A 24305-nucleotide genomic window follows, 5' to 3' on the forward strand; every position below is an offset into this window, starting at 1 on the left:
TACCCTTGTCGTAGCGCAGGCGCAGGTTCCACAGCAGCGAGGCCTCGTGCAGGTCGTCCAGCAGGGTCATGTCCTCCACTCCGCTGCTGCCCAGATCCTGGCGAGCGCGCAGGCTGCCCTCGCCCGGCTGCAGGGCGAACGTCTGTGGCTGCAATGGAAGGGAGATGGCATCAGCAGGGTTCCATATATCAGTAATAACCATTTGAGAGGTCAAATGAGAAGGGATTTATATACTCCAAATAGGAGGTAAAGTTAAAAGGGTTCCTTATTATGTTGTATCAGCTAATATATATATATATAATTGTACCATCAGTAACTAAAATGCGATAGATCAATTTAGAAGGGTTCAATATGTAATATGTACTATCTGGTAAAAACAATTCGATAGATCAAATTAAAAGGGTCTCATATAGTCATTAATATACTACCTTATAAATATAATTTGTAATAAAAGTCAACTCTGCGATTCAAGACTAACTTCAAGATTTACCTTAAATTGTAAGACTTATTTTCATCAAACTTTGAACGAGATTAATCTATAGAACAAGTAAAAGCTTTAAATAGGTTTTTCTGCTAGTGACCAAAACTATTTAAAAAATAATAAAACCCATTTTTTTAACTGGGACTTAAGTAATTTAGTATTTAGTTATCTGTTTTGCTTCAAATTATAATAAGTATTTTTTTATTTCAGACTAGCTCAATAAATAGTAGTAAAATCCCAAATTTCCAGATCGTATAGTTTTGAGGTGACTTATCGACTCGGCTGATGATGTTGATCATGAATATTTATAATTTATACTATCCATCTAACTTTAATATATATAAACACATGTGTATATTACTCAAAACTCTATTTGCAATAATATATCTTCTTATTTATACTGTAGATAGAAGAATATACACTAAAACTGTAGATTATATTGAATTTAGTTGTAATACCTATTAAAATGTATTTGTAAGTGGGGGTCTTAAGAAATGGGGCGCTATCTCATCGCTGCAGGGCATATTATACTCAAATTCACTCAGTTTAGACGATATATAGATGGTATAAATATTCTTAAGCAGTGCTGGATGGAGTTTATGGAGTTTTAAAGAAACTCTATGGAAAACATCGCTCACATGGCGCGCTATCACATCGCTGCAGAGGGTGGACAATCGCTTGACCACCTGCGGATATCGGCACTTGAGGCGTCGCAGGCGACTGGAGGGCAGGGCCGGATGTTTGGCCGAGAGATGGTGGGGCAGATCCTCCACAGACTCATCGAGACTGGCGGGGCGCTGGCGGCGCAGGACGTGCGGCGAGAGGAGGGCCAGCGACGGCGACTGGGCGGGACTGGGCGTAACCGATCCACCGCCGCCGCGTTGCCACGGCTCCAAATGGAACCGAACGATGCGCATCTATGGGATCCAGGTGATAGCGATTACGGAACCCGAAACCGAAACCGAACCCCAAACCGAACCCGAACCCACACCCAAAAGAAACCCGAAACCAAAACGAGATCAGTTCAAGAACTAGTATCTCAAAAGACGTTTTGTGGCCGAGGTCTCGAATGCAACTGAAAGGAATCGGAATCTGGTGGCGGCGGCACTGCCACAATTTCCCCAAACGTTTCTAAAACGGTTTTCGCTGCATCCAACATCCAAACACGTTCTATCAAAACGGCAAGAGATGGGATGGGGATAGTATAGTGGTCTGGTAGTAGTATGGTAGACCGGATCACTACGAACCCGGCCAGACCAGATGACACTCCTGTTAGCCACCACTTGGCCGCTACCAACTACTTAGTGTGGGCCACCAGAACGCACTCGCCACAGCCACAAAAAATTAAAAAGGAAAATAACATATAGAGAAAGAAAAAAAGAAAGAAATAAAGAAAGAAGGAAAGGAAAGGAAAGGAATAAAGAAAGAAAGAAGTCACCCGATCGCATTGATGCAGTCTTCGATCGCCATTCAATTAGGTGGCCAGTGTGTGGGACTTTCTCCGACAGGCCCAACCAGTTCAAGTTCGTCGGCTTGATGGCTTCATGGCTTCATGATGTGTTCTTTGACCCATCTTCAGTCTTCAGTCTCAAATCTTCAGTTTTCAGTACTCAGCTGCATCGTGTGGGGCTGGGGATTGTCACCTGATAGCTGGCCAAACAAAAGGCGTGAAATATCTTCTGTGGACCACTGAGAATGCATTCGCTTCGGCAACTTCCTCATTGGATATCAATGGTATTCGTATCAATGAAAGTACCAAATGAAGTGAGTCAATCGATCAAGGGATTCCCTCAAAATAGTATTCATTTGGAAGCTTTCAATAATTTGAAATCACATTAAGTATAACTTAAAGTATGTTTTGCAAAAAAAAACGTCTACTTTGCTTAAAACTTATGGACTCTAATAACATTGCAGCATACTTTCAGACTGCGATATAAATCTATTCAAGATGCAACCATAAGTGTCTTTATCAATCTTGTTGCAAATGTAAAACACATTGAATAACCAATTAATTCAACCATTATTCTTGGGGAAACCTGTTTTCCTAATTAAAATCATAAGTATGATGTCACCACATATTCAAAGTTTCAGAAAAGAGTTAATGAACCACAAGAAGATCTAGTTATAAAAGGTAACGGTGTCGCCATTACATAATACATAACTAAAAGCTTTGCAAAATATATGAAACACGTATACTCAAGAAATGAATAGGCCTTTAACTTATGTTACAACTCGATTAATAACAACCAATCAAACTGAAGAATGCCATGCAAGAATCTCAACTAATTTTGAGCTAGGCATAGCAAACCATTTGTCTACAACGCTGCATTAGCCAATAATTGATCTTGTTGAGCGATTACGCCTTGCAAAGCGACTTCCCATGGTCCGAATAGCAGATCCAATCCGAATCCGATCCCAAGGCAACACATGTGCTGCCAACAGGTTCTTGGGCACTGGCGTTGCAAACAGGATACGAATCACATGCGGCCGGTTTTCTGATTCTGATTCTGATTCTGACTCTGATTCTGGTACCGCTAGTTATAGCGTTACAGCTACTGCTGATTTAACGGAGCACAGCGCGAAAAAAATTTGGCATTTGGTTAAACAATAACAACCAAGACAAAAAGATTATTTGGCAAGTCGAGGTGCATGGTCCTTTAAAATATTGATAAGCCATAATACTCATTTTACCAATATTTTAACATACAGCAAAATTAAAAACTTATAGATCGACCAATTTGCTTTGTTTTAATGTCTATACCAATTATTTACACTGCACATTTCTTTATTAAATGCTTGGGGTAAAAAGGTTGATAATAAACCAGACTATGATTATGTATATTAATATCCCATTTTTTACATCAATTACTGCATTTTTAAAATTCTCTGCTATATGACAGAAAAATATGATAGCTTCCCTATTTTAAGAGCAATTTCTAAATGGCAATTTGCTTTCTTTTGCTCAATCTCAAAGGTACAAAATAAGTTTGTTTTTATGCAGTGAAATCTGCCATTTGCCAAATGTTTATTTACAAATAAAACGTGCTTGTAAATGTAGTTTATAAAGTTTTGGTTTTCACTTTTGATATAAGAGAACTTAAAAGTGAAGTTCGTCAACATGGGCACACGCACTGCTCAGTTTGCTACCTTTGCACTCGAATTTTGGCTTATATCAAATTAACTGAGTAATACACTAACACCTAACATAGCCTTTCAACGATTTAATATAAATATTGTTGTATGTGTATTTATCAAATTTGTAATGAAATTTTAGGCTCAATAAGAAATTATGCTGGCGGTATGTTGACATGACAAGCTTTCGGAACCAAGGCATAAGATTATGCGTCTGATTTACAAAACAAATTTGATCTTCAACCATGTTAAGCTACCATGTAATTCTGTAGTTTTTTCCTGTGCTAAAAGCCAATGTTGGCGCTGTCAGTCGACGACTTGCGACTGATTGCCGTGAGTTCTCAATCTTGATATCTGCAGCTCCACAGCTCCACAGCTCGGCACTCATAATTGCTGCCAGTCGCAGAAAGGAAAAAGGAAACGCTGGCCGCTGGCAGCTGCAATTAGGTTCACTGCACAGGTGGTACAGTCTGGTGGTACAGTAAACACGCGTGGCGATGACCAAAAAAAGAGATTCGCTGAAAATGCCTCACTTCATTGTTGGCCAACGCTTATGCTCCGTGGTTACGAGCAAATCGGTGCATAAGTCCAAACACAAGGCACATTCCATAAATTCCGAGATCCAGACCCATACCCCTCCAACCTGCTAAACACTCCAGGGCAGCACCACTCATGAAAACCGAAATAAATATAAACAGTCGAGCAAACAGTTTATGTCGGGTGAAAATAGTGAAAAGCATTCATGGGCCGCGGCGAAACCGAAAACAAATTGAAAATTCAAACAGTAAGCTACGAAACCAAACCAAACGGGGCGATGGTGCGAACTCGCACCTTCTGCAGAGGGTGCTAAATTGCACTTGAAGAAAAATTTCGGAACTAAGAGGGAAATTTGAAAATAAAAAATTTAAGTCAAAGTTTAAAAAAAAATTAGTCATTAAATTAGAGATCATTGGTATCTATAAATATGGCTATTGATTAAACTTTATACAAGCATCATCCTTGAAACAATTAATTATTAATTTAAACTATTTTGAATCAAATATTTATTAATATTTGATTGAAAAAAAAAACATAACCAAAGTTCTTGATTAGAAATGAGTGCTAAAGTTAACGGTTTATGGATGTACAAAATTTAAATTGACTTTTAATATTTAACATTTTTTAGTTTAGTTTAATTATTTTGATTAAAATAAATAGATATTTAGGATAAGACTTCTATGAATTTCTTGACTAAATAGCTTGCTAATTAAACATAAAAATTGATTGTAAATATTTAGAACTTTCCCAAAATTTATAAAAAAAAAAGTAAAGTGTACCCACCTTTCCTTTGATGAGCGCCTGGACGACGATCACCTGGGCAGCGCGATGCACCTCCTGGATCTCGCCGGGAATGGGATGTCCCATGCCTGGGTCGAACCAGACCAGATCACCTTCGGCCCAGTCCATGGCTCCGATGTGTTGGTTTATGCGGCTCTGGAATCACTATCCTCCGGTCAGGGTTAATGGGCCTAGAAACGATACTTTCCGAATCTCCTTCGCCTTGGCTTCCGCTATAGTGCTTGTGCTGACGATCTCTGGATCTCGGATTTGGTTGGTCTGTTGGGAGTGGTGAATTGTGGCGTGGTCTTCAAACCGGTTGATTCATTGCTGCAAGAAACATACAAAATGGGATTTGGTAAGTACATTTTTGGTTTTTCTCAAGGCAAATCCGAACAGAAAACACAACATTTTAAGGCATTCGGGAAAAAATTCGCGTAATTATGGCGCCTTTCTATAAAATACCTCGGTCTTTTGCATTATAAAATTGTTGCCCAGGCCAGGTGGCGGCTTATCAGACCGATCCCCACCCCTCGGCGTGATTTTGATGCGGATCGTGAGCGATTCAAGTCGACACGGTGACGGTGACGGTTCGAAGTCAATGACGCGAAGGCCGCTCTATGAATGAAAGTACAGATTTTTCGTTTCTTCGCATATCTACCTTACTTGTTTATTTTGTTTTGTCTCTGTGGAAATGTTTGCCAACCGAGACCGGGGTGCAATGAAATGCAACGCCAAAGAAAAAACAAAAAAAAAAAGCATCTAAATCGTGAAGCGGCAACAATGACAGTAGCAATCGTTCGCATCGTTGCAGAAGATCCGAGGGAATTAAAATGATTAAATTAGACACGTCAGAAATTCACGACTAACTTTGGAGAATCCAATATGCCAAAGGCTATGGTGAAGGGACACTTCGAATTGCAGTTTAAACTATTGCAAAGAAAAAATCACAGAGCTACCAAATACTGAATTTTAATTTGTTTTAGATTAATTGTAAGTATAATAAAAAAACGTAAGTTAAATATGAACCTAATAATTTGTTTTTTTAAATATATGTCAAGTTCTTTTTATTAATTATTTTGGCTTTATTCTTCATAAGATTCTAAAAAAAAGACGTGATATTTAGGTGAAGGCAAGGGCAGTCACTAAAATAAAATGCCCAGTGACTATTCACCTGCCAACTGTTAAAACATTTATTAATTGTATTATGTTGACAGTAAGAAGATAAATCATGCTTATTGTACAAATGGATTAAAATTGATTAATGTACTTTGTTTTTGACATTGCCAAAGCAATAAACTCGTTTGTATGTGGCTCAAACCTTAACAGAATCAGATCACTATTAATTAATTATTAAGCAAAATAAACAAAAATAATTGACAAGCAAAATGGGACAATCAAAGTAAAAGTCATCACCAATATTGTCGGCCTCAACAAGGCCCGATGAAAGCCAATTAATATGCCAAGAATGCGTTTAAAATTATGATCGGCCCACAAAAGGGAACGGCAAGGGAAAGAAGTCAAACATTCAAGTTCATTAAGAAATTTCCAAAAAGCAATATTATAAATATGAAATGCGAACGCCCAACAAACCCAGAATATATAGGTTGGCCAAAAGAATATTAAGCAGAAGCGGCAACATCGAAAAAAGATGTGGGGACCAAGACACGCTTCTGCTTATGCTGCTGTTGTTGTTTTGTCTTTGCCTTTTCTCAGGCAAAACTTTCACCTGTTTTGCGGCAAATGCCTTTTGCACACAGACATACATAAATATTTATGCCCAAAACAACAGAAACATCAAATGAAAATAAGACAACGGCGGGAAAGAGAGAGAGAGAAGTTGTCGCGATTTGAATTGATTCATGCAGTTTTGGCTTAAGTGAGTCAATCGGATTTGGATCTGTTGGCTGGAAGTGGATTTGAAGTTGGATTCGGATTCAGATTCGGATTGGAGTTCGAAGTTGGGCCCGGCCCAGTAACGAATCTGTAGTAATGATGCCAACTGGCCTGGCAAGTGCTCACGAATTAACAGAGACAATAGAGGAACTTGTTTTCGAGATGGCTGGGGGAAGGCTGACACTTCGTCAGACAATTTCATTCAGTTCGCCGCTTCATCAGGCCAACACGTACGCACTAGCCCTCTCTTTCCGTCGATCTTTTGGGGCTACATACCATGCACTGCGACAAAAGACTAAATAAACATTGAAAATTGTTAGTCAATTAAGAATGTGGTTTTAAAGGTGTTTAGGGTAATGATATCTTTTCTTTGATAAAATTATTCCATTTAAAAACTAAAGGTTTTATTTCAATATCGACTAACGCTCGACATTAATTTGTCATCGTTTCAAAACAATTTTCTACATGTTTTTCCATTTTTCTCTCTGTGTTATTAAAACAAAAACAATGGCTAAGGCGGCCAACAAAAATCTTGGCTAGCTACGGGTTCGACCGCATTCCAATGCTAAGACGTCGCTGCCTGCAGTCCATGTTTAATGCTAAGGTAGCAACAAAAACCAAAACGGCAGCAACGAAAATAGCAACAACAACAAAGTCGGCAATAACATCATGATTATGCGACAGTGTGTGTGTGTGTGTGTTCGTAATCAATGAGCAAATATCCAACGATGTGGAATAACAATCATAAGAATTTCATTTGCAGCTAACTGTTGGATCACTAACAGGCTAAGTAAAACCATGTTGGGTTGGGCAGCTCGACTAGTAACGGAAGTTACTCAATCGAAGATATTTGATTTAATATTCGTCTCTTCATTTTGAATGCTTAACACCATTTATTTTCAATTAGAACAAATTTTTGAATAGAAATTCTTTTTTGTTAAAATCTTACTTTTTAATCTAAGTCTTATTATATATTACATAAATAAATAAAGAAATATCATTTAAACTTTAATTTTTAAGCAGGTATTTAATTTTTAAAAACTATCAAAGTTTGTTGCCTAAGTCTTTAGTTTTGTGGTGTCAAATCCTAATATTTAAACAAGATAAAATCAAGTGTCCAAGTTCGTTGCCTAAGTCTTTTGTTGATTATTAACAACTACAAGTTCGTTTAACAACAAATAAAATGTATTTCCTATAGTCTGTATGGATTAGAACGATGCTGGACAACAAATTCCTCTCTCATTTCCATTTCGACATGGGAATGTTTTTATGACAACCCTGTTCCCATGACCGCATAAGACAAAATCGAATTCTACATATATGCGATGTGTTTCTTAGATTTCTAAAAATGATTTGTTATCAACTATGACACACACACACAAACAGGGGATGTAGACCGCACCTGTTTAAAAATGCTTAAATGTTAAGTTATGCATAAGCCGGAATCGGGTGTTGGTGTGTGAGTGTGTGAGTGTGGCTTGAAAAATGTGTTTCTTGTCGCTTGGCAGCTAGTTTCTCGTATCGAGTGTATTGATACATTCTTGGCATAGCTGAGAAGTCTGAATGGCCCTAGAAAACTGGATGGGAGAAGGGAGAGGTGTAGAAGGAGGTGCGGCTTTGCCTGCCACGAAGTGAAACTCGATAGCCCGTAGATTGTTTTTCTATCTGAACAACACCTCTCCACATCTCGCACACGCACAGGCCAAATACGATATTTAATTATGTTGCTTTGGTTGTTTAATTTAACGTTTTCGTTTACGATTTCGATTTTGTTTTAATTGAGTCAGTTTGACGAACTGCAATTTGCAATTCGAGCAGCAATTAATTTCGGTTTACTTTCAAGTTGCGTTTTTGTTACCCACTTAACACATTCGCTCTTTGCTCGCCGCAATTATGCATTATTTATTGTTTACTTTGTGTATTATTTTAAGTTTATTGCTATTCGATATGCAAGTTGGCTTTCGTTTTGGCTGCGTGTATGTTGCATAGATTGAACGATAATGATAAACAATCCTCACATTCAGAAATTAAATGGTTAATTTATTTTGTGTTGAGGCTTAGAAATGTTTATTGAATTACCTATTGTAAATAATAATCTTGTCATGTAGTTCTAAAATAAAATGTATCTTTAAAATGAAAGACCTGCCTTTAAGATTATAAGCGAACTTAACATAACTTATATCTTATCAGATGAACTAGCTAGCCTAATCTGAGAGCATTCATAAGCTTGAATGACCATATCCAATATAAAAACTGCCAAGACTTGTTTATTTTGAAATTAAACTGTATCCAACTAAAACTCAGTTACCGCCAAGATCCGCGATAATCTGCAACTCGTTGCCCTGTGGCTTCGAGAAATTCCAGGCTAATTCAATTTGGACTGCAGGCCAGGTCCAAAGAAATCTATTTTCCTCGAGCCGTGCCATTTCAATTAAACTCAACGGCGACGTCAACAACGTCTGGCTGCGACTGCCTGACTGACAGTTTGACTTATTGGCTAAAAGCTTTGGCCAAAAACAGTCAACAGCACGCACTCACCGCTCTTGGCTTGGCTTGGCTTGGCTTGGTTTGTCTAGGGAGTGACTAGTCATATATTATTCTGTGTTGTTGCAGTAAGCGGCTTAATTGCCCTGCTGCTGCTCTTGGCCTGGCATTTTTTCGTTTCTTCGTTTTTTTCGTTTTTTTTTTCGCTTTCGGGTTGGACAAATAGAAAATTTCATGTAGAAAGAAGAAATATTTAGCAAGAAGTTGAAGTCGGCGCACGATTTCACTAGCACCAGGGCCAAAACCAAAACCAAAACCAAAACCAGAGCCAAGCCAAATGGTATAAGCCAAGTTCGAGCAAAAATGGCGACAAACACACACACTTACGCGTGCAGAGAGTAAGCCAAAAGGCCAATAAACCTTTGGAAAAAAAAATAAAATAAAAAGCGCGCCATGTTGCCAGCTTGCTCATCGATCACAAACACAGAGACAGACAAGCCCACAATACAACTCGATTCGAAGCAGCGGATAACTTTATGCATGCAGAAACAAAAAAGGGAAATTTTCAAAAGTCTCTGCCGGAGACAATTGAAAGTGGCGGTGCATAAAGTATTCTAACAAACTGAAAAATCAACTGAAATCCGTTGGTGTTGGCCATAGGAGTGCCGCTTGATTTGCTTTTTGCAATCGTTTTGCGTCTATGCGTTGCTGCCGCACCCGCAACATTGGCTTCCATCCACAAGGGCCACCATTAATTTAACAACAACACCACAGAGGCGAATTGGAGGTGGAATCGGAGATGGAAATGGAAATGGGCGCCCACGAGCTGGGAAACAGCTGCGTCTTTGGGGGCGTTGTGGAATGTGGGGCAAGCCAGTTCGGGGCCAAAAAGGTATTGCAATATATTTTTAGCCGCAAATCTGTCGGAGGGGCCGCCGCCAAAGATGGTGCTATGTTTCCATGGACAGCATGTAGTTTTGTAGAGAAATCGATTTAGTACCCAATTAAAACTTCAGACTACATTTTAATGAACAAATAATAATAGCTCCATTAATTTCAAGCAGTGTTTATTTTATTAATGAAAGAGAGAAATTAAAGAAGTGAAGAAAGAAGTCTCGGTTGGTTATGCTTTATATGTTGCAGCCATATTTGGATTAGGTATGGAATTTTTTTATTTACACGCTAAAAATTTTTTTTAAGCACTAAATATCCTATTTTAAATGAGTTTCCTTAGTTGATCATAAAAAGGCAGGGTCATAAGAATCATAACTTTTTTACATTTTTATAATGTGTCTGTTAAACTCAAGCATAACCTTCTTTATTGATATATAACAAATAAAGCAAATTAAACATCCATTACGCGGCTTTCTTAAAACAATTTCAAAGTTTTGCCCAGAAATGTAATTCTCGTTTATCGATTAAATGAAATTATACCCCAGCTATCAAAAGTTCCCAAGCGAAATTGATTTTTGATGCCTCCAATTATCGCATTATCCAAATCGATTAAAACTTAATAACAGTGTTTAGGGTTTCGTTCAAAAAACGAAATCGATGACGACAACAACACAAGTCTTTGTCCGAGATGATGACGCCAAAGATGCCGAGATTCGCCACAAAAACCACACGAAAATAATTTAATAAAAAACGTAAATTAAAAATTTCACTCAATGGAGATCGGTTCGTTGTTGTTTGTGTGAGCTGTGACTATTTTGTTTAAATAAAGTAAAAGTCAATTAACATCTTTGTCGCATTAGCAGGAGTGTGAGTGATTGTGTGAGCTGGCATTGGTGGTGGTGTTTGCTTTGCCTTTTGTTATGCATTTTTAGCATTTGTGGCTCGGTTTTTTCTTTGCCAGCATGAAAATGAGCACGAAAGCGAAAAGCAAACAAAATTATCGATAGCACGATGGGAAACCTAACAGTGGGAATACTAGATACCCTCGTAAACTAATTGATTAATACAAGGATTAAATCGGTATTTCCTGAAGACATTTTAAAAACTATTTTTTTTTTGCCTACAAGTATGTATATAATCTAATAACTTCGATTGTTTTTAAATTAATCTTAAGCTTTCTTTTGCTCAAAACTGTCTAGTTGGAGGAAATTGATTTTGAAATCTTAGCTTATTTGACCAAAAACAAAAATATGTGTTCAAAAATTAAAATCTATTAATGGCATGAAAGAAAACAACATAAAAAATAAATTAAAAAATATTGGTTTACTTGGGAAGAAAATTACAGATTTTTAAAATGATAAAATTATTTTCTAACTTATTGAGCAGAGTGTCCACCGTATTTTTTAGGGCTCTATTTCTTGTTATACACCATCAACCTTTAAATTTTGGGAAAACGTTTTGGACTTGTAGACTTCGGAGAAATGTTATTTTTCAAAAATTTAAACCATTTTTAACTCTCAACAAAAGGGCATAAAACCGTTCTCCCATAAAATTCCCAAGGAATTGTTATTGGATTAAGAGCTTGTTATTATTCTTAACGCTGACCCCTGTGCGATGCAACGGTCTTGTCCCAATGAATTCACCCTCCGCCAGGGTATAAAATTATAGCAGCGATAAGAAAACACGGCAAAGAGCAGGGAAAACAAAAGACTCAGGCAACGAACGCGAACTCGGGAGAGAGGCCGACTAAGGATGGGGAGGGGGACAGGGCGTTGTTGTACGGAAGTGGCACGCATACATAGACACACACACACACATATACACACACATACAAACAAACTCAGACAGGCAGAGACATTCGGACCTGGCCAAGTGGCCGCTGCGGCATTCTTCGATGGCCGGAACCAGTTTTCTTTTGCGCCACCACCAATTTTTTGTTTTATAGCTTTTGCGTCAATTTTTTTTTTATTTTTCTGGCTTTTTGCACGCCTAACTGTTTGCCATCGTATACCGTTGGCAGCGCAGCGTTCTTGGCTTCTTTTGGCTTTGGCTTGGCATGATTTGCCAAAACGTCGCTGATCGAAAACGAAACGAAACAAAACGAAGCGAACCGAGGCGAGCCAAATCGAGGCATCCGATTGGTACGATCGTAGGGATGGGAAAATATATATAACCGAAATATAACATCTATAGAACCACTCGAGAACCGTTAGGACGAGCTTATGCAACTGCAACAGCGGATCGGGAACCGCGGAGGATAAGGATGAGGATGGGGGCCCAGGTGCCGTTACACAAATTGAAATCGATCGCATTGAGAGAACAGAACAGGTCTTGGCATCGCCATCTCTGCACGTTAGCATCTGGGCTTTTGACAAGCCCAAGCCCATAGAATCCAAAAGGTTCGATCCGAACACGTGCAAACGGTAAGAAATCGATTGCATCGCCGATGAGCTCACCGCAATACATAATCTTTACTACCTCTATAATTAGCTATGATGGGGGTGGCTCAGAGAGCTCATTGCTGGTATCGGCAATGGCATTGGGCAGCTTGATTAATTGATTGACTGATTGGTTGTGCATTTTTTTTGGGAATACATCTCGATGACCTCATTGGGGGGAGTGGTTTTTAACATTCTAAAACTCAAACATCCTTTCTTCAGGCTCTCTATTACCCAAACAGTTGTAAGACATTTTGATAACCATTAAGCTGTTTTCATCTGAATTATACAAAACGATTTATAAGGCAGCAATAATTGAATTATTCTCAGCATCATCATATGTCACTAAGACTGTAGTCTTTTATAAAAACTATTGGAAACACAATTAATAACTCTTTCGTATACTTAATTACGATATGTTACATATTATTATTTGCATATCACTCCTGCGCACAAGTGCGTCATACGGGCGAGATAAAAAAACATTAGGTTGCTTACCCGATTAAATTAAATGACTATAAATTTATAACTCTCCCTACGAATACAAAGAATTTTAGAGATAAGATGTCATAGTTTGCACCCACTGGAAAAATGCACACATCCTAAAAATGGCAGGCACCATATTTACACTAATTTCTTTCAATACAATTGGTTTGCCAGAACCAAGGCGATATTCTAAGCCCTCCAAATCGGAGCCACTTCCCCTGATAGACATTCAAACTTGTTCAATAAACACGCCTGGCAATCCTGGTTCTATTGGCACTCCACTCTTGTTATTGTTGTTTTAGATTCTGATTTGAATTCCAAGAGAGCAAGCGAAAGGTTACTGATATACTCTCTTTCGCTCCCTCGCTGGGCATAACTTACTTGTTTTGTTGTTGCCTTGCGTTTCAGTGAACAGTGAACCGTTCTGCCAGCGTGTGAGTTTGTGTTTTATGTTTTTTGAGCTCTTTCTTCTGACGTCTTTCTCCTTCTTCTCCGTCTTCTCTACTCTCTTCTCTCGGTTTCTTTTGGCGTCACTTCGTCACCGCACACAGAACATTAGAAGAGGAAGAATTCTGCTACATTTCATCCGCAGTGTCTTCTGCCGCTCTCTTCTCTTCGCCCCTCTTTCTCGCTGCTTCGTTGTTTGTGATTCTTTTCTTTTAAACGCTGATTTGGTTGGTTGTTGCACCGTTGTTTGTCAAAAAGTGTCGACGCTTTTCAATTTCGGCTAACCAAATTAGAACAAATAATTTCACGGCACTTGCGAGTTGGGTAACGAAAAAAAAACAAAACTTAATTTGGCCGCTGAGTATGTGTTTTTTTTAGTTGTGGTTGTAATCCGTGGCACGCCGCGCACCAAAAAAAAATTCACAACAAACTCCTCCGGCAGTCGAACAGCAACTGAAATGGCCGAAACCACTGAAAATCCACTGGAGCAACGGTCACGCAGATCACTTGTTGGGGAGAGAAAGAGCGAGAGCGCCCAAGTGACAGGGCTGTCGAGAGCGTGAAAATATCAGAGTTATATGAGTCGAAATTGTACACTTAACTATTGGATGTTTTACATTTGGTCAGACAAAACCAACAAACAAAAACTTATGGCAATTGCTAATTTTTTGTTTTTCAAATCCTTATACCAACTAGGTCAAAGCAATGGTAAAAGTTCAAGGTTTATGTTTCGTTGTTTGAGCTTTGAAGAAACTACGCTATACCCTAAAAGTATATAAAAAAATGTTGTGTACCAAAATATTTTCCTATTTATAATATCAAAATAACTTTAAGTTAAAAAGCCTAAACAATAAACTCAAAATTATAAATTCTCTAGTCTAAATATTGATTTACCTTACCCTAAACAATATATTTTCAAAACTGTTAATGCCGGCTAATCGATATTTCAAATATATTTGACAACCCTAAGCGAGAGAGAGAGCTCAAAGCCTGGCCCCAAGAGCCGCGTTTTGGGGCTGAAACTGGTTTCTCATCTCACGCGCGTTCATTTTGTAATTGCCGGGCAGTGTGACCAATTGGAAAGTTATTCCAAAAATATTTACAATTTTAATGCTTTTATTCATTTTTTTAGAGTTTCTGTTTGCTATTTTCTAATGTACTTAAGGTGTCAGTAACTGCAGGGCTGGGAAAAATTAAAAAATATATATATATAATTAAAATTTTGATGAAATGTACGCAAATGTACGTCAGATATTAAAACTAGTTAGCTATCAATTTGTGGAAACTTTTTCGTTATGACTTGTGAGGTAATGTCCTTATAAAACAGTTAGGCAAAAAAATACAAAGGATCTGAAGAAGTTCCTCAATTTCCGGTTTCAAGACGAACAATAACAAGCTAAATTATCTGAAACTCCAAAAAAGCGGTCGCGATAGCAATAACGATAACACATAAACGTGCTAAGCAGTGCGAAGAACTGCTTGACAAAGCCCGCGTATGTGAATTCGATTCAAAATCTTAAAATATGTTAAACAACCAAAGCGAGCATAAAAAATATAATTGGGCTTGAGTTAATCTTTAGTTAGTTTTTTGTTAAAGCCAGTTTAAATTTTCACACATTTACTTTATTTATTAAAGCGACTGAAAAAAAAAATGCTACGATGACTACGGCGAGGAGCTATTGCTGCCCACTGCCTCAAATCTCCGGATAGGCGCTGCCAATCAGGTTCTTTCCCCGGTACCGCCACGAGTAGGTGATGATGCCGAACTTGCTGTTTCCCAGGGACACCGGACAGGTGCGATCCGGCCGCAGCTGGAAACAGACCGTATACAGAGCGAGCTCCAATTCCGGAGAGGTGCCCACAAAGACCGTGTTCACTGGCTTGTTGAGTCCCTGGTGCGAGAAGCGGATCTTCAGGATCTTACCCTTCTGCAAAAAAAAGAAATAGTCACTTAATTAAAGGTTATGGAATATATATATGGCATCACAATTGATATCACAGCGGAAGGGATAACTTCTGAACAATGGACTTATATACTCAAATCTCTACTCTGATTTAAAAAAATGAATAGTTAAAACAAATAATTGGAGATTGAATTGAATTTCATATTTCGTTTTTTAACTAAATATTTCAGATTTGTTCCGAAAATAGTCAAATGAAACATTAAAACAATTTTATATATTTGTATTTACAATACGAAGGAAGATCAAAGCAAAATATATTTAAATTGAGCATGAAATACCTGGATTTACTGCCTGCTTTTTTTTTATACAACTTTTCATTACAGGATCCGTTCGAAGGACCAACTCACCGTGCCAATGTCCTGCTCCTTCATGTAGCCCTTGTAGTCGAAACGGCCGTCCTTCTCCTCGTCGCCAATGTAGACCCAGTTGTGGAACCCGATAATAGTGCCGTCCTTCACCTCGTGAACGAAGACGTGCTCGAACCCGGAGCTGCCGATCTTGCCCTGCCCGCGGGAGTACTGCGTGAACCAGAGCTCCTTGACCAGGTCGCGATGGGTCTTTGGGTCCGGACTGACCAGACCCTTCTGCTGCAGGAATTGCATGGCTTGGCGCATCACCGGTGTGGCCATCACCGCGTCCAGGAAGTCATTCTCCTCCTTGCGCTCGTTAGGAGTCACATGCTCATTGACCAGCGTATCCGTCTCGTAGTTGTTGAACAACAGCCGCAGTTTGGCGATTGTCGGGGATTCCAGGGCCTTGGCGTCGACATTTAAAAGTCTTTGGGGAAAGGAGTTTTTTTTTAATCTCTCTTAATTTATCAATTTAAAAAATATTAAAAGATATACCTAACCATCTGTGAAATTTTAAGATATTTGTCTATAATATTTTAGGATTGATGAATTTTTTAATGTTGCTTTAACTTTAAACTAAGAGGGATGTCCTCTAAAACAATAAATGTTGCTCATTTGTTAATTATTCCACAATATTCAAATTTTAATACACTGTTGTAAATAATTTTATAATAATTTAAGAAAAAAACGGTAATCTTATTTAACAAAATTATTCAAAAAAATGTATTAATGTTTTAATAAATTTAACTAATGTTTAATGCTGGTTTTTATATTTGCACAATTTAGTTTTCAGTATGAGCTTCACAAAAATATAAAAGAGTTTTAAAAGTGGCTTCCAAACTAGTTTCGATTGCTATTTTATAAGCTAAAAAACTACTATTATTTTGACCGCAGTTGCACAATTGGATATTACCATGAAATGGTATTCTAAGTAGAAGGATTACGAGCAGGATCGTTATAAGCTTTGAGATACAAATACATCATTTTCATGGTATGGTATGGTCTTCATTAGATTCTAGGGGTTACTTACGGATTGGGTGCCTCATCGGCGCTGTCTATGGATCGCGTGCGTCCCTGCAGGTTCACCTGGACGTTTCCGATCTGGCTGTTGGTCTCCTTGGTGTACAGCTGTTCCGTCAGCTGGCGGATCTCGTCGTCGGTGGCCACCGAGTTGCCCGACGTCTGGAATCCGGGACGCACTGTGGTTGTGGTGGCACCACCAATGCCACCGCCGCCGACCTTATGTGGTCCAAAGGACGAGTGTCCATGGGCCGGTGTGGGCGTGGGAGTGGGCGTGTTCCAGGAAGAGGGCGTGGGCGAGGGCGTGGGTGCTGGTGTGACCTTGGTGGGCGGATGCACCGGATGCTGGGGCGTTGGCAGCGGCGATTGCCAGGCCGACGGAGATCCTGGCGTGGGCGTGGGCGTGGGCGTGGGCGATCCAGGTGGAGTCTTGGCCGCTGGCAATGCCGGGAAATCCTCCTTTTGCGATGGTCTGCGAGGTCCTGGCAGTGCCGGGAAATCATCCTTCTGCTGCGGGGACTTACCTGCGGTGCTCGAAATGGGTTTCTGGGTAGTCGTCGTGGTGGTGGAGGTGCTGCTACTGGCCAATCCGAAACCAGGTCGTCCGGTTCCCGGTGCTGGACCACCGCCGTAGCTCAGATCGTAGCTATTCGGCTGGGGTTTCTGTGGGCGGTAGGGTGCAAAACCAGGTGGCAGAATGGGTGCTGCAGTGCCTCCCTGCTGCGGACGTCCCTGAATGGGCTGCTGAGCTGGCTGAGATGCGAATGGCGGCCTGGCACTGGTCGTTGGCCACTGGGGACCACTTGCCGGCGGCGAAGAGGCTCCAAAGGGCGAGGATGACGGGGTATCCGGCCGTGGACCCAACGGCACCAGCGGAGCATGCGAGATGGACAGTGGCGGTGGCTTCTTGGCCGCCGGGGGCGTCACTGCCGCCGATCGCGGACTGGTGGGGGGAGCAGTTGTTGTGGTTGTTGTGGTGCTGGTGGTACTTCCATCGCTGCCAAAGAACTTCTTGAAGCCGCCGAACCAACTCGATTTCTTGGTTGTCGTCTCCACAGCGTCAAGAGGATCTGGGGTTATCTGTACCTCGTTCTTGTAGGCAGCTGATGAGTCGGCATCGGCATAGGCATCGGGATTGGGATTGAGATTGCGATAGGGATTATAGAGTGTATAGATGCGACTACCTGTGACCCAAATGGGCTGTGTCTGTTGACCTACCTGCCAAATGAAAGTGCCCGGCAATGGCCAGGCACATGAAGAGCGCGCTCAATGCCAGGCAGCGCATTTTGCTCGATTTATTAGCACTTCTCGCCTTGGCTTATTACGATTTTCTTTGGATTTTGGTATAGTACAATTCGGAGGCAGCTCGACCAACTGAACGGAGACTCAGCAAGCGACTGACGAGAGACTCCAGCTCGACGACGTCCGTCAGATCTTAGCGATCGCAGCTGATGTTGCTGCTGTAGCTGTTGCTGCTGTTGCTGTTGCTGCTGTAGAATAAGCTGTTGTAGCTTTTGCTGCTGTTGCTGCTGTCGTCCGCGAACCGCGGTTGTTGTTGGTTTTATTAATGAGCTTACGCCGCCGCGATCGTCGTCGGCGTGGGTTTTGCCTCCGTTTAGGTACTCTACACCTTTTGCAGCCGGCTAGTTTAGTTTGGCAAATGTTGTATTTTAAAATTTTAAACAAAATCTCTCCCAAAACAAAAGGTTTCCAAATATAATGTTTTTAAATATCAAAATGAAATATCATTTTTATTTAAGGCGCCGTTTTGGTAACTGGAATTCTGTTCAATATTTAATACAAAATATCTATATATAAGAAAAAATAGTTTTAACAAAATATTGTTTCAAATAGAGTTTTAAGATTTTACAAAAAAAACCTTTATCTCAAAAATGGATGCCACAGATGTTTAATTCAGCTCGTTTTTGTATCCGTTTTTGTTGTTTCGCAAATATAATTATACAGAAAGTAAAAAACCATCCCTTTTATCAGTAATTTTGTAGCTTTTGAAAATGCAGGAACATTATTTTTGAATCTGTTAACAGCCGCAATAGCCGGACTATCCAAAATAGCGCTGAACTTGCCACTGGATTCTGGAGGGACCTGCTTCAAGGGTTGGTCGAGGGTTACGGTCCATAATTAACTGGGCAGAGCCTTAATTGCCAGACAAAAAACCCGACCCGAGCGGACAAAAATAGCCCCAAACCATCGGGTCAATGGGGGGTAGACCGAAATTGTATTTGCCCTCGGAAGTGGCTCACGTAAGCGATTCAAGCGAATTAAGCTTACATAATGCCTTCGAGCTCATCTCGCTGATTTCAGTATTGTTCTGATCCAATCCGATCCGATCCGTTTCCTCCCTTCGCAAGACGACTGGATCCCAATTCCGCTCCCCTACCATTTCAACACTAATTAATTGCACTCGGCAAGAGAAGAGCGGAGCGAACTAAGTCGGCATCTAAATCTAATAAATAATAATGAAACTGAAAACTCAGTGCTTTAATCTGGCGCTTATCGGCCGAGGAAAGGCCAATGGCAAAGGTTATGTTTTTGTGTGCTCTATTTGAGCAAACAGCGATGCGATAACCAGCATATACACGATCTGTTCAAATATCAAGTCATTATTATAATTTCGAAGTTATATTAATTGGGGATTTAAGGTAGGCGAGAAATAAACTGCTCCACCTTATAAGTATTAAAAAAATATACAAACGCCTTCTGCGTATAATTGCAAAGCAATACAATTTTTAACAATTACAAATTACAAAATAACAAATTAATTTCATCGATACACTTTTTCGCCCACAAGTTTTCTTTAATTGTTTTTTTTTTTTAGAATTTAGAATTGCTGTCAGTTGCTTGTATGAATTGTGAAGAGCTTTTCCCCTGACTATTCTTAATTAATTTATTGTTGCTTTGCCATTCTAAATTCAGCAATTAGGTAAACGTAGCTAACATTCATTCTAAAGCAGAGAACTACAGTTTTTGTTGTGAGTTTACATATTCTTTATGGGGACAATCAGACGAGTCGATAAGAAATTGCTTTCTCTATATATATGCCATTTAATTACTAACTTCATAGACTAGTTTGAAAATTTTAGCAGACATGGGAATAATTTCCCCAAATTGGTTCAATTTTGTTTCAAATAAAATAAAACGATTGCCTGGAACTATAGGCAGAAAATCGTACAAGTACTTAAGAATTTTGTTAGGTTTTTATATATTTTTGTTTGTAAAAGCTAATTTCCTATCTTGTTTTTCGTTTTGCGTGGATCTAATTTTATTGGGTTTCCATTAAGTAAAAAAGAGGAGAAGAAAAATGCAGGGTAACCATAATATTTATGGCATACTTTCAGGCATAAACCTTGACAAAAAAAAAGATTCCAAGAAACTTAAGTACAAATTTATAACAAGATATTTTATTATATCTTAAAGGGTTATACAGTATACTAGAGAAAATGCATGTAACATTGAGAAAAAACCATTCTCACCCCATATTGTTAACCAGAATCAACAGCTGTCTTGTTCAGCTTTCAGTAATGATAATTAAATAAATTAAATAGTCATCGAAGAGAAAACACAACATATATAATAACAAAGACTAAACAAGTTATTTTATTGCACAAACAATGAAACAGTAGGTGAGAATGGTATGTCATAGCCAAACACTGCTTGATAAGGACCCATGTTGGTTTTCAGACACTCTTGTTGATTAGCTTCTTGCGAATGGTCTCATCCAGCGGAGGAATCGCCTCGCGGGGAATCAGAAAAGTGGACAGGTTGAACAGATCCAGAAACACCTTGTACCGATCACTGTAACCAAATAGACAGAGGGTTAGAGGTTAGAGGTCACTGATCCCCCCGAGCAGACAGATTTGTGTTGATCACCTGAGAGTGGAGCGCAGATATTGATATCCGGACGATCCGCCAGTGCCGAGCTGCTGGGATCCAATCATGCGTTGCACCATGATCACGTGATTGTCTGTGGCGGCAATAGAAAGTTGTTAGTTGGGGAAAAAGACAAGACTAGTTTTAAATGCACAAAATAACAATTGCACCCTACTTAACTGCCATTTATAAACTATTGACAAGATTTTTCGCCCAAAACACATAACAAGAAAGATAAGTGTCCAATAATGAATTGTCATGCCTCGTTGAGTTTGTAATAAAATTTCAAATCGGGTTTCATTCAAATCTGGACATTTTCATTTTTGAAACATTTTCGCAAAAAAAAACGTGATGTTTCCCCTTTAACAAAATAAGAAAATTAGACAACAGAAAAAAGTTTGTTAAAGAGTGACGGAAATTGTTAGTTTAGGTAAACAGCAGCACAAAACCTTTGGTTTTTAGGGTGTGAGGCTTATTTTGGCCAAGTATTAACAAAAAACGCTCAAAAACTAGTTTATTTCTGGCCAAAAGCCCTAACTCTAATATGCTACCAAAAACTCAAAATTTGTTCATAAAAATATCAGTAATTTTTCCATAAGAATGAAATTAAGTTTCCAATATTGGAATAAAATTTTGAATAAAAAGACATATTAAAGAATTGAGAGAGAGGCAATAAATAAGGTAAGGTATTACTCACATCGCCACTTGGTGATCAGCGAATCGATGTCCATCAGCAGGGTGAGCAGTTGGTGTGGCTGGCTGAACCGCGGCTCGTCGCGGTAGAAGGTGATCATGATGGCGCCCTGGAGAGCCCGGTGGCTGAACCGGCGGTCGCCGCGCCGCACCAGGGCATCGTGGACCGCCGGATCGAAGATGGAGCGGTACACCTCGCGCCGCTTCTCGATGTCCATTAGCCGATAGTTCTTGGCCTTCTCCACCGGCTCCTGCATGGCGCTCTGGACCTGCGCCTCCAAGAATCGATCCACACTCTCCTGGAACTTGGCCCAGAAGTTGAAGCCACTCTCCTCGAGGCCGGGCGTCCGCTCCAGCCAGCGCTGCACCAGTTCCAGCAGCGAGGGGTCCTTCTCTGAGCTCTGGATCGCATTCCGCGCCCCATCATCGCTGAAGACGTCCGAGTACTTCTGGTTGTAGCGTACCCGCTGCTCCGTCAGCACGCCCAACTTGTTCTCGATCAGCCGGAACTGCAGCGACTGGAAACCGGATGCGGGCGCCAGGTACTTGCGGAAGTCCATGAAGTCCAGCGGCGTCATCGTCTCCAGAATGGGCACCTGGTCCACCAAAAGCTAATGGAGGATTGTTTAAACGGGGTCAGTCAATAACAAGCTTCTTTGTTTGCAGTTTCTAAGAGAAAACTAAATTGCCTTGATTTTAGGACAAAATTGCCTTAAAATTAGGAATAATTGCCTTCAAGTTGAGCCTTCCATACAAAACTTAGGAAAACCTGACCTAAATGAACTTTAAGGCAATCAATTCTTTCTTAAATTTAAATTTTATGAAAGGCTCATATTTAAGACAATTATTCTTAATTTTAAGGCCATTTTTCCTAAATTCAAGGAATTTAGTTTTCTGAGTGTAGGTTTTGCATATATTTTTAGAAACTCATTTGATTAGACTCCTTAAAAGAAATTTGTAAGTATCAAGGAGTTATTGACGACATATCCATAAATAAAATTTTTAAGTAATTAGAGCAATACGAGCAATTCTTTTTTATCTTATTAAATTCTTTAGTAAAATATTTCACTTAAGGAAAAGTAGTCCAACTCTCCTTGGTTTTCCGTATTTTTTAAATAACTCAAAACAATTATTTGCTTCTTTCGCTTTTTGATAGTTTCGTTAGGGAATCATAAGATTAAAAAATCACAGATCTTTAGTTGATTGTGTTCTATCTCACTGGAGGTACACTTTTAATCTCTATTCTGACAGAAGAACTCACCTTTAGAATGAGAACCACTCGGTTCAGTCGCTTGACAATCTCCAGGGTCTTGGTCTCGTCGATGACCTCAGCATCCAACATGTCCCGAATGGAGTCGAATTCAAAGATGATCTGCTTGAACCACAGCTCGTAGGCTTTTGGGAAAATGGATTATGAGTTCATCGAGGGATTCGAGTTTGTTTTACACCCAAAAAACTCACCCTGATGCGTGATGATGAACAGGTGTTCATCGTGAACAGGCCGCTTGTCCTCCTCGGAGAGCATACACTGGGCATCCAGGAGTTTGTCCAGCATCAGGTACTCCCCGTAGATTTTTCCCACCTCCGTGGTCAGTGGCACTGCGTTGTCATCATGATCGTTTCTAAGGTTATGATTAGGGATGAGATTCAATATATTCCTGTTCCTGGACAGCACGTGCTGATGCTCACCCGTTTCCAGCGTAGGGACAGCTCATTTTGGATCAGATCGTGAATCGTGAATCGTGGATCGTGGCTCGTCGAGCGGCGGACGCTGGCAAACTGAAGCGGAGATGAGACCCCAGCGAAGCGATAACGCCGAGGAGAGAGCTCCAGTTCCGACTGATTGCACAGTCGACGATCTGGGCAATCCGGGCGGGTAATGGGCACCAGCAGATAGACTGGCAATTATCAAGAGCTGGAGGTGAAAGTGCGGCGCCGCACACAAATAATTTGCTGCATAGGTCGGAGGAATACCAAAATCAAGTAGGGCGCAGACAAGAAAATGTCGGTATTACTTAATTAATATTCATTAATTAATTTATATTAATTATAAATATATACAAACAAGATTTAATAATGTAGAATTGATATACAATTGATATAAGGGGATAATGACATAGTCGAAATTCAAGTTTTGCTCTCGCATTCAAACAAAATTATATAAATTAGAAAATAACCAAGACCTTATTGATACGGGATTAGAGGATAACGAGTATAATTTCACACACATTATTTTTTTCTGTGTAAATATCTGTTAATTTCTTAAAACATATAAAGCCACTAAAGTATAATCTACAATTATTGTAAAAACTTTTGGAATATTAAATATATAGTTAGTAGTTGACACTTACTATAAATGTCCCATTAAATATGGTACATTTGTAACCTTTTTGATCAATTGTTTTCTGAGTGTAATGAAATTGAAGAAATAGACAATCATTCAACATAGGTCAAGGTCATAGCAAAAATAAAGCTTTAAAAGCGAAACTAAATTTGTTTACTTGAAAATTTATTTTATACACACAATTTGGTAAACAAACCGCACAGATTAGATAATCATATTCTATTATATGCCAAATCATGTACATTATATGACATTTTGAACACAAATTAATTAAATGACTGTTTAATAAATTTGGCCTTCGCCTCCCAAAACCCAATTAAAAAAGCGTTTTCTTTCATTTTGCTTATCATTTTTATATTTCTCATATATTTTTGGTTTTTCTTTTTGTTTAAAATGTATTTTTGAGTCGTTGGCTCAGTCATATACATACTTGTTGAAATTTGTTATATACTTGTGCCGTTCGCATCAATT

General features: G+C 39.4%; 3 protein-coding genes across 3 annotated transcripts in view; all 3 read right to left on the reverse strand.

The window, feature by feature from the left end:
* The window catches only part of LOC128260938 (unconventional myosin-XV), a 36831-nt gene extending 22798 nt beyond the window's left edge, over positions 1-14033 (reverse strand). The window contains 3 exon segments of the mRNA XM_052994299.1: positions 2-148; positions 4934-5260; positions 13510-14033. Of these exon segments, the coding sequence (XP_052850259.1) occupies positions 2-148; positions 4934-5059 (273 nt within the window). The 5' untranslated portion in view covers positions 5060-5260; positions 13510-14033.
* A 1143-nt stretch (positions 14034-15176) lies between these two features.
* LOC128260956 (endoribonuclease CG2145) lies at positions 15177-18346 on the reverse strand. The gene is made up of 4 exons (XM_052994333.1): positions 18128-18346; positions 16920-18012; positions 15887-16316; positions 15177-15503 (listed from the first exon to the last, which is right to left on the reverse strand). The coding sequence occupies exons 1-4, from the start codon at positions 18192-18194 to the stop codon at positions 15270-15272; spliced, it is 1824 nt and encodes a 607-aa protein (XP_052850293.1). The 5' UTR covers positions 18195-18346; the 3' UTR covers positions 15177-15269.
* A 2152-nt stretch (positions 18347-20498) lies between these two features.
* On the reverse strand, positions 20499-23339 carry LOC128260964 (tryptophan 2,3-dioxygenase). The gene is made up of 6 exons (XM_052994345.1): positions 23180-23339; positions 22952-23112; positions 22752-22885; positions 21495-22101; positions 20798-20891; positions 20499-20722 (listed from the first exon to the last, which is right to left on the reverse strand). Exons 1-6 carry the CDS (start codon positions 23203-23205, stop codon positions 20605-20607), a joined length of 1140 nt encoding a protein of 379 aa, XP_052850305.1. The 5' UTR covers positions 23206-23339; the 3' UTR covers positions 20499-20604.
* Positions 23340-24305: the final 966 nt, after the last annotated feature.

The sequence above is a fragment of the Drosophila gunungcola genome (genome assembly GCF_025200985.1).
Source record: "Drosophila gunungcola strain Sukarami chromosome X unlocalized genomic scaffold, Dgunungcola_SK_2 000046F, whole genome shotgun sequence".
NCBI classification, from domain to species: Eukaryota; Metazoa; Arthropoda; class Insecta; order Diptera; family Drosophilidae; genus Drosophila; species Drosophila gunungcola.

Bases quoted from the DNA above. Each gene is read 5' to 3' on its own strand.
- LOC128260964 (XM_052994345.1), bottom strand. From the start codon at position 23,205: ATGAGCTGTCCCTACGCTGGAAACGG. The intron at 20,892-21,494 runs GTGAGTAATACC...TTGCCGCCACAG, and splicing joins GCTGATCACCAAGTGGCGAT to ACAATCACGTGATCATGGTG. The intron at 20,723-20,797 runs GTGATCAACACA...ATTTGGTTACAG, and splicing joins TATCTGCGCTCCACTCTCAG to TGATCGGTACAAGGTGTTTC.
- LOC128260956 (XM_052994333.1), bottom strand. From the start codon at position 18,194: ATGCGCTGCCTGGCATTGAGCGCGCTCTTCATGTGCCTGGCCATTGCC. The intron at 16,317-16,919 runs GTAAGTAACCCC...CTTTCCCCAAAG, and splicing joins GCCGATGAGGCACCCAATCC to ACTTTTAAATGTCGACGCCA. The intron at 15,504-15,886 runs GTGAGTTGGTCC...TTTTTTTTGCAG, and splicing joins AGGAGCAGGACATTGGCACG to AAGGGTAAGATCCTGAAGAT.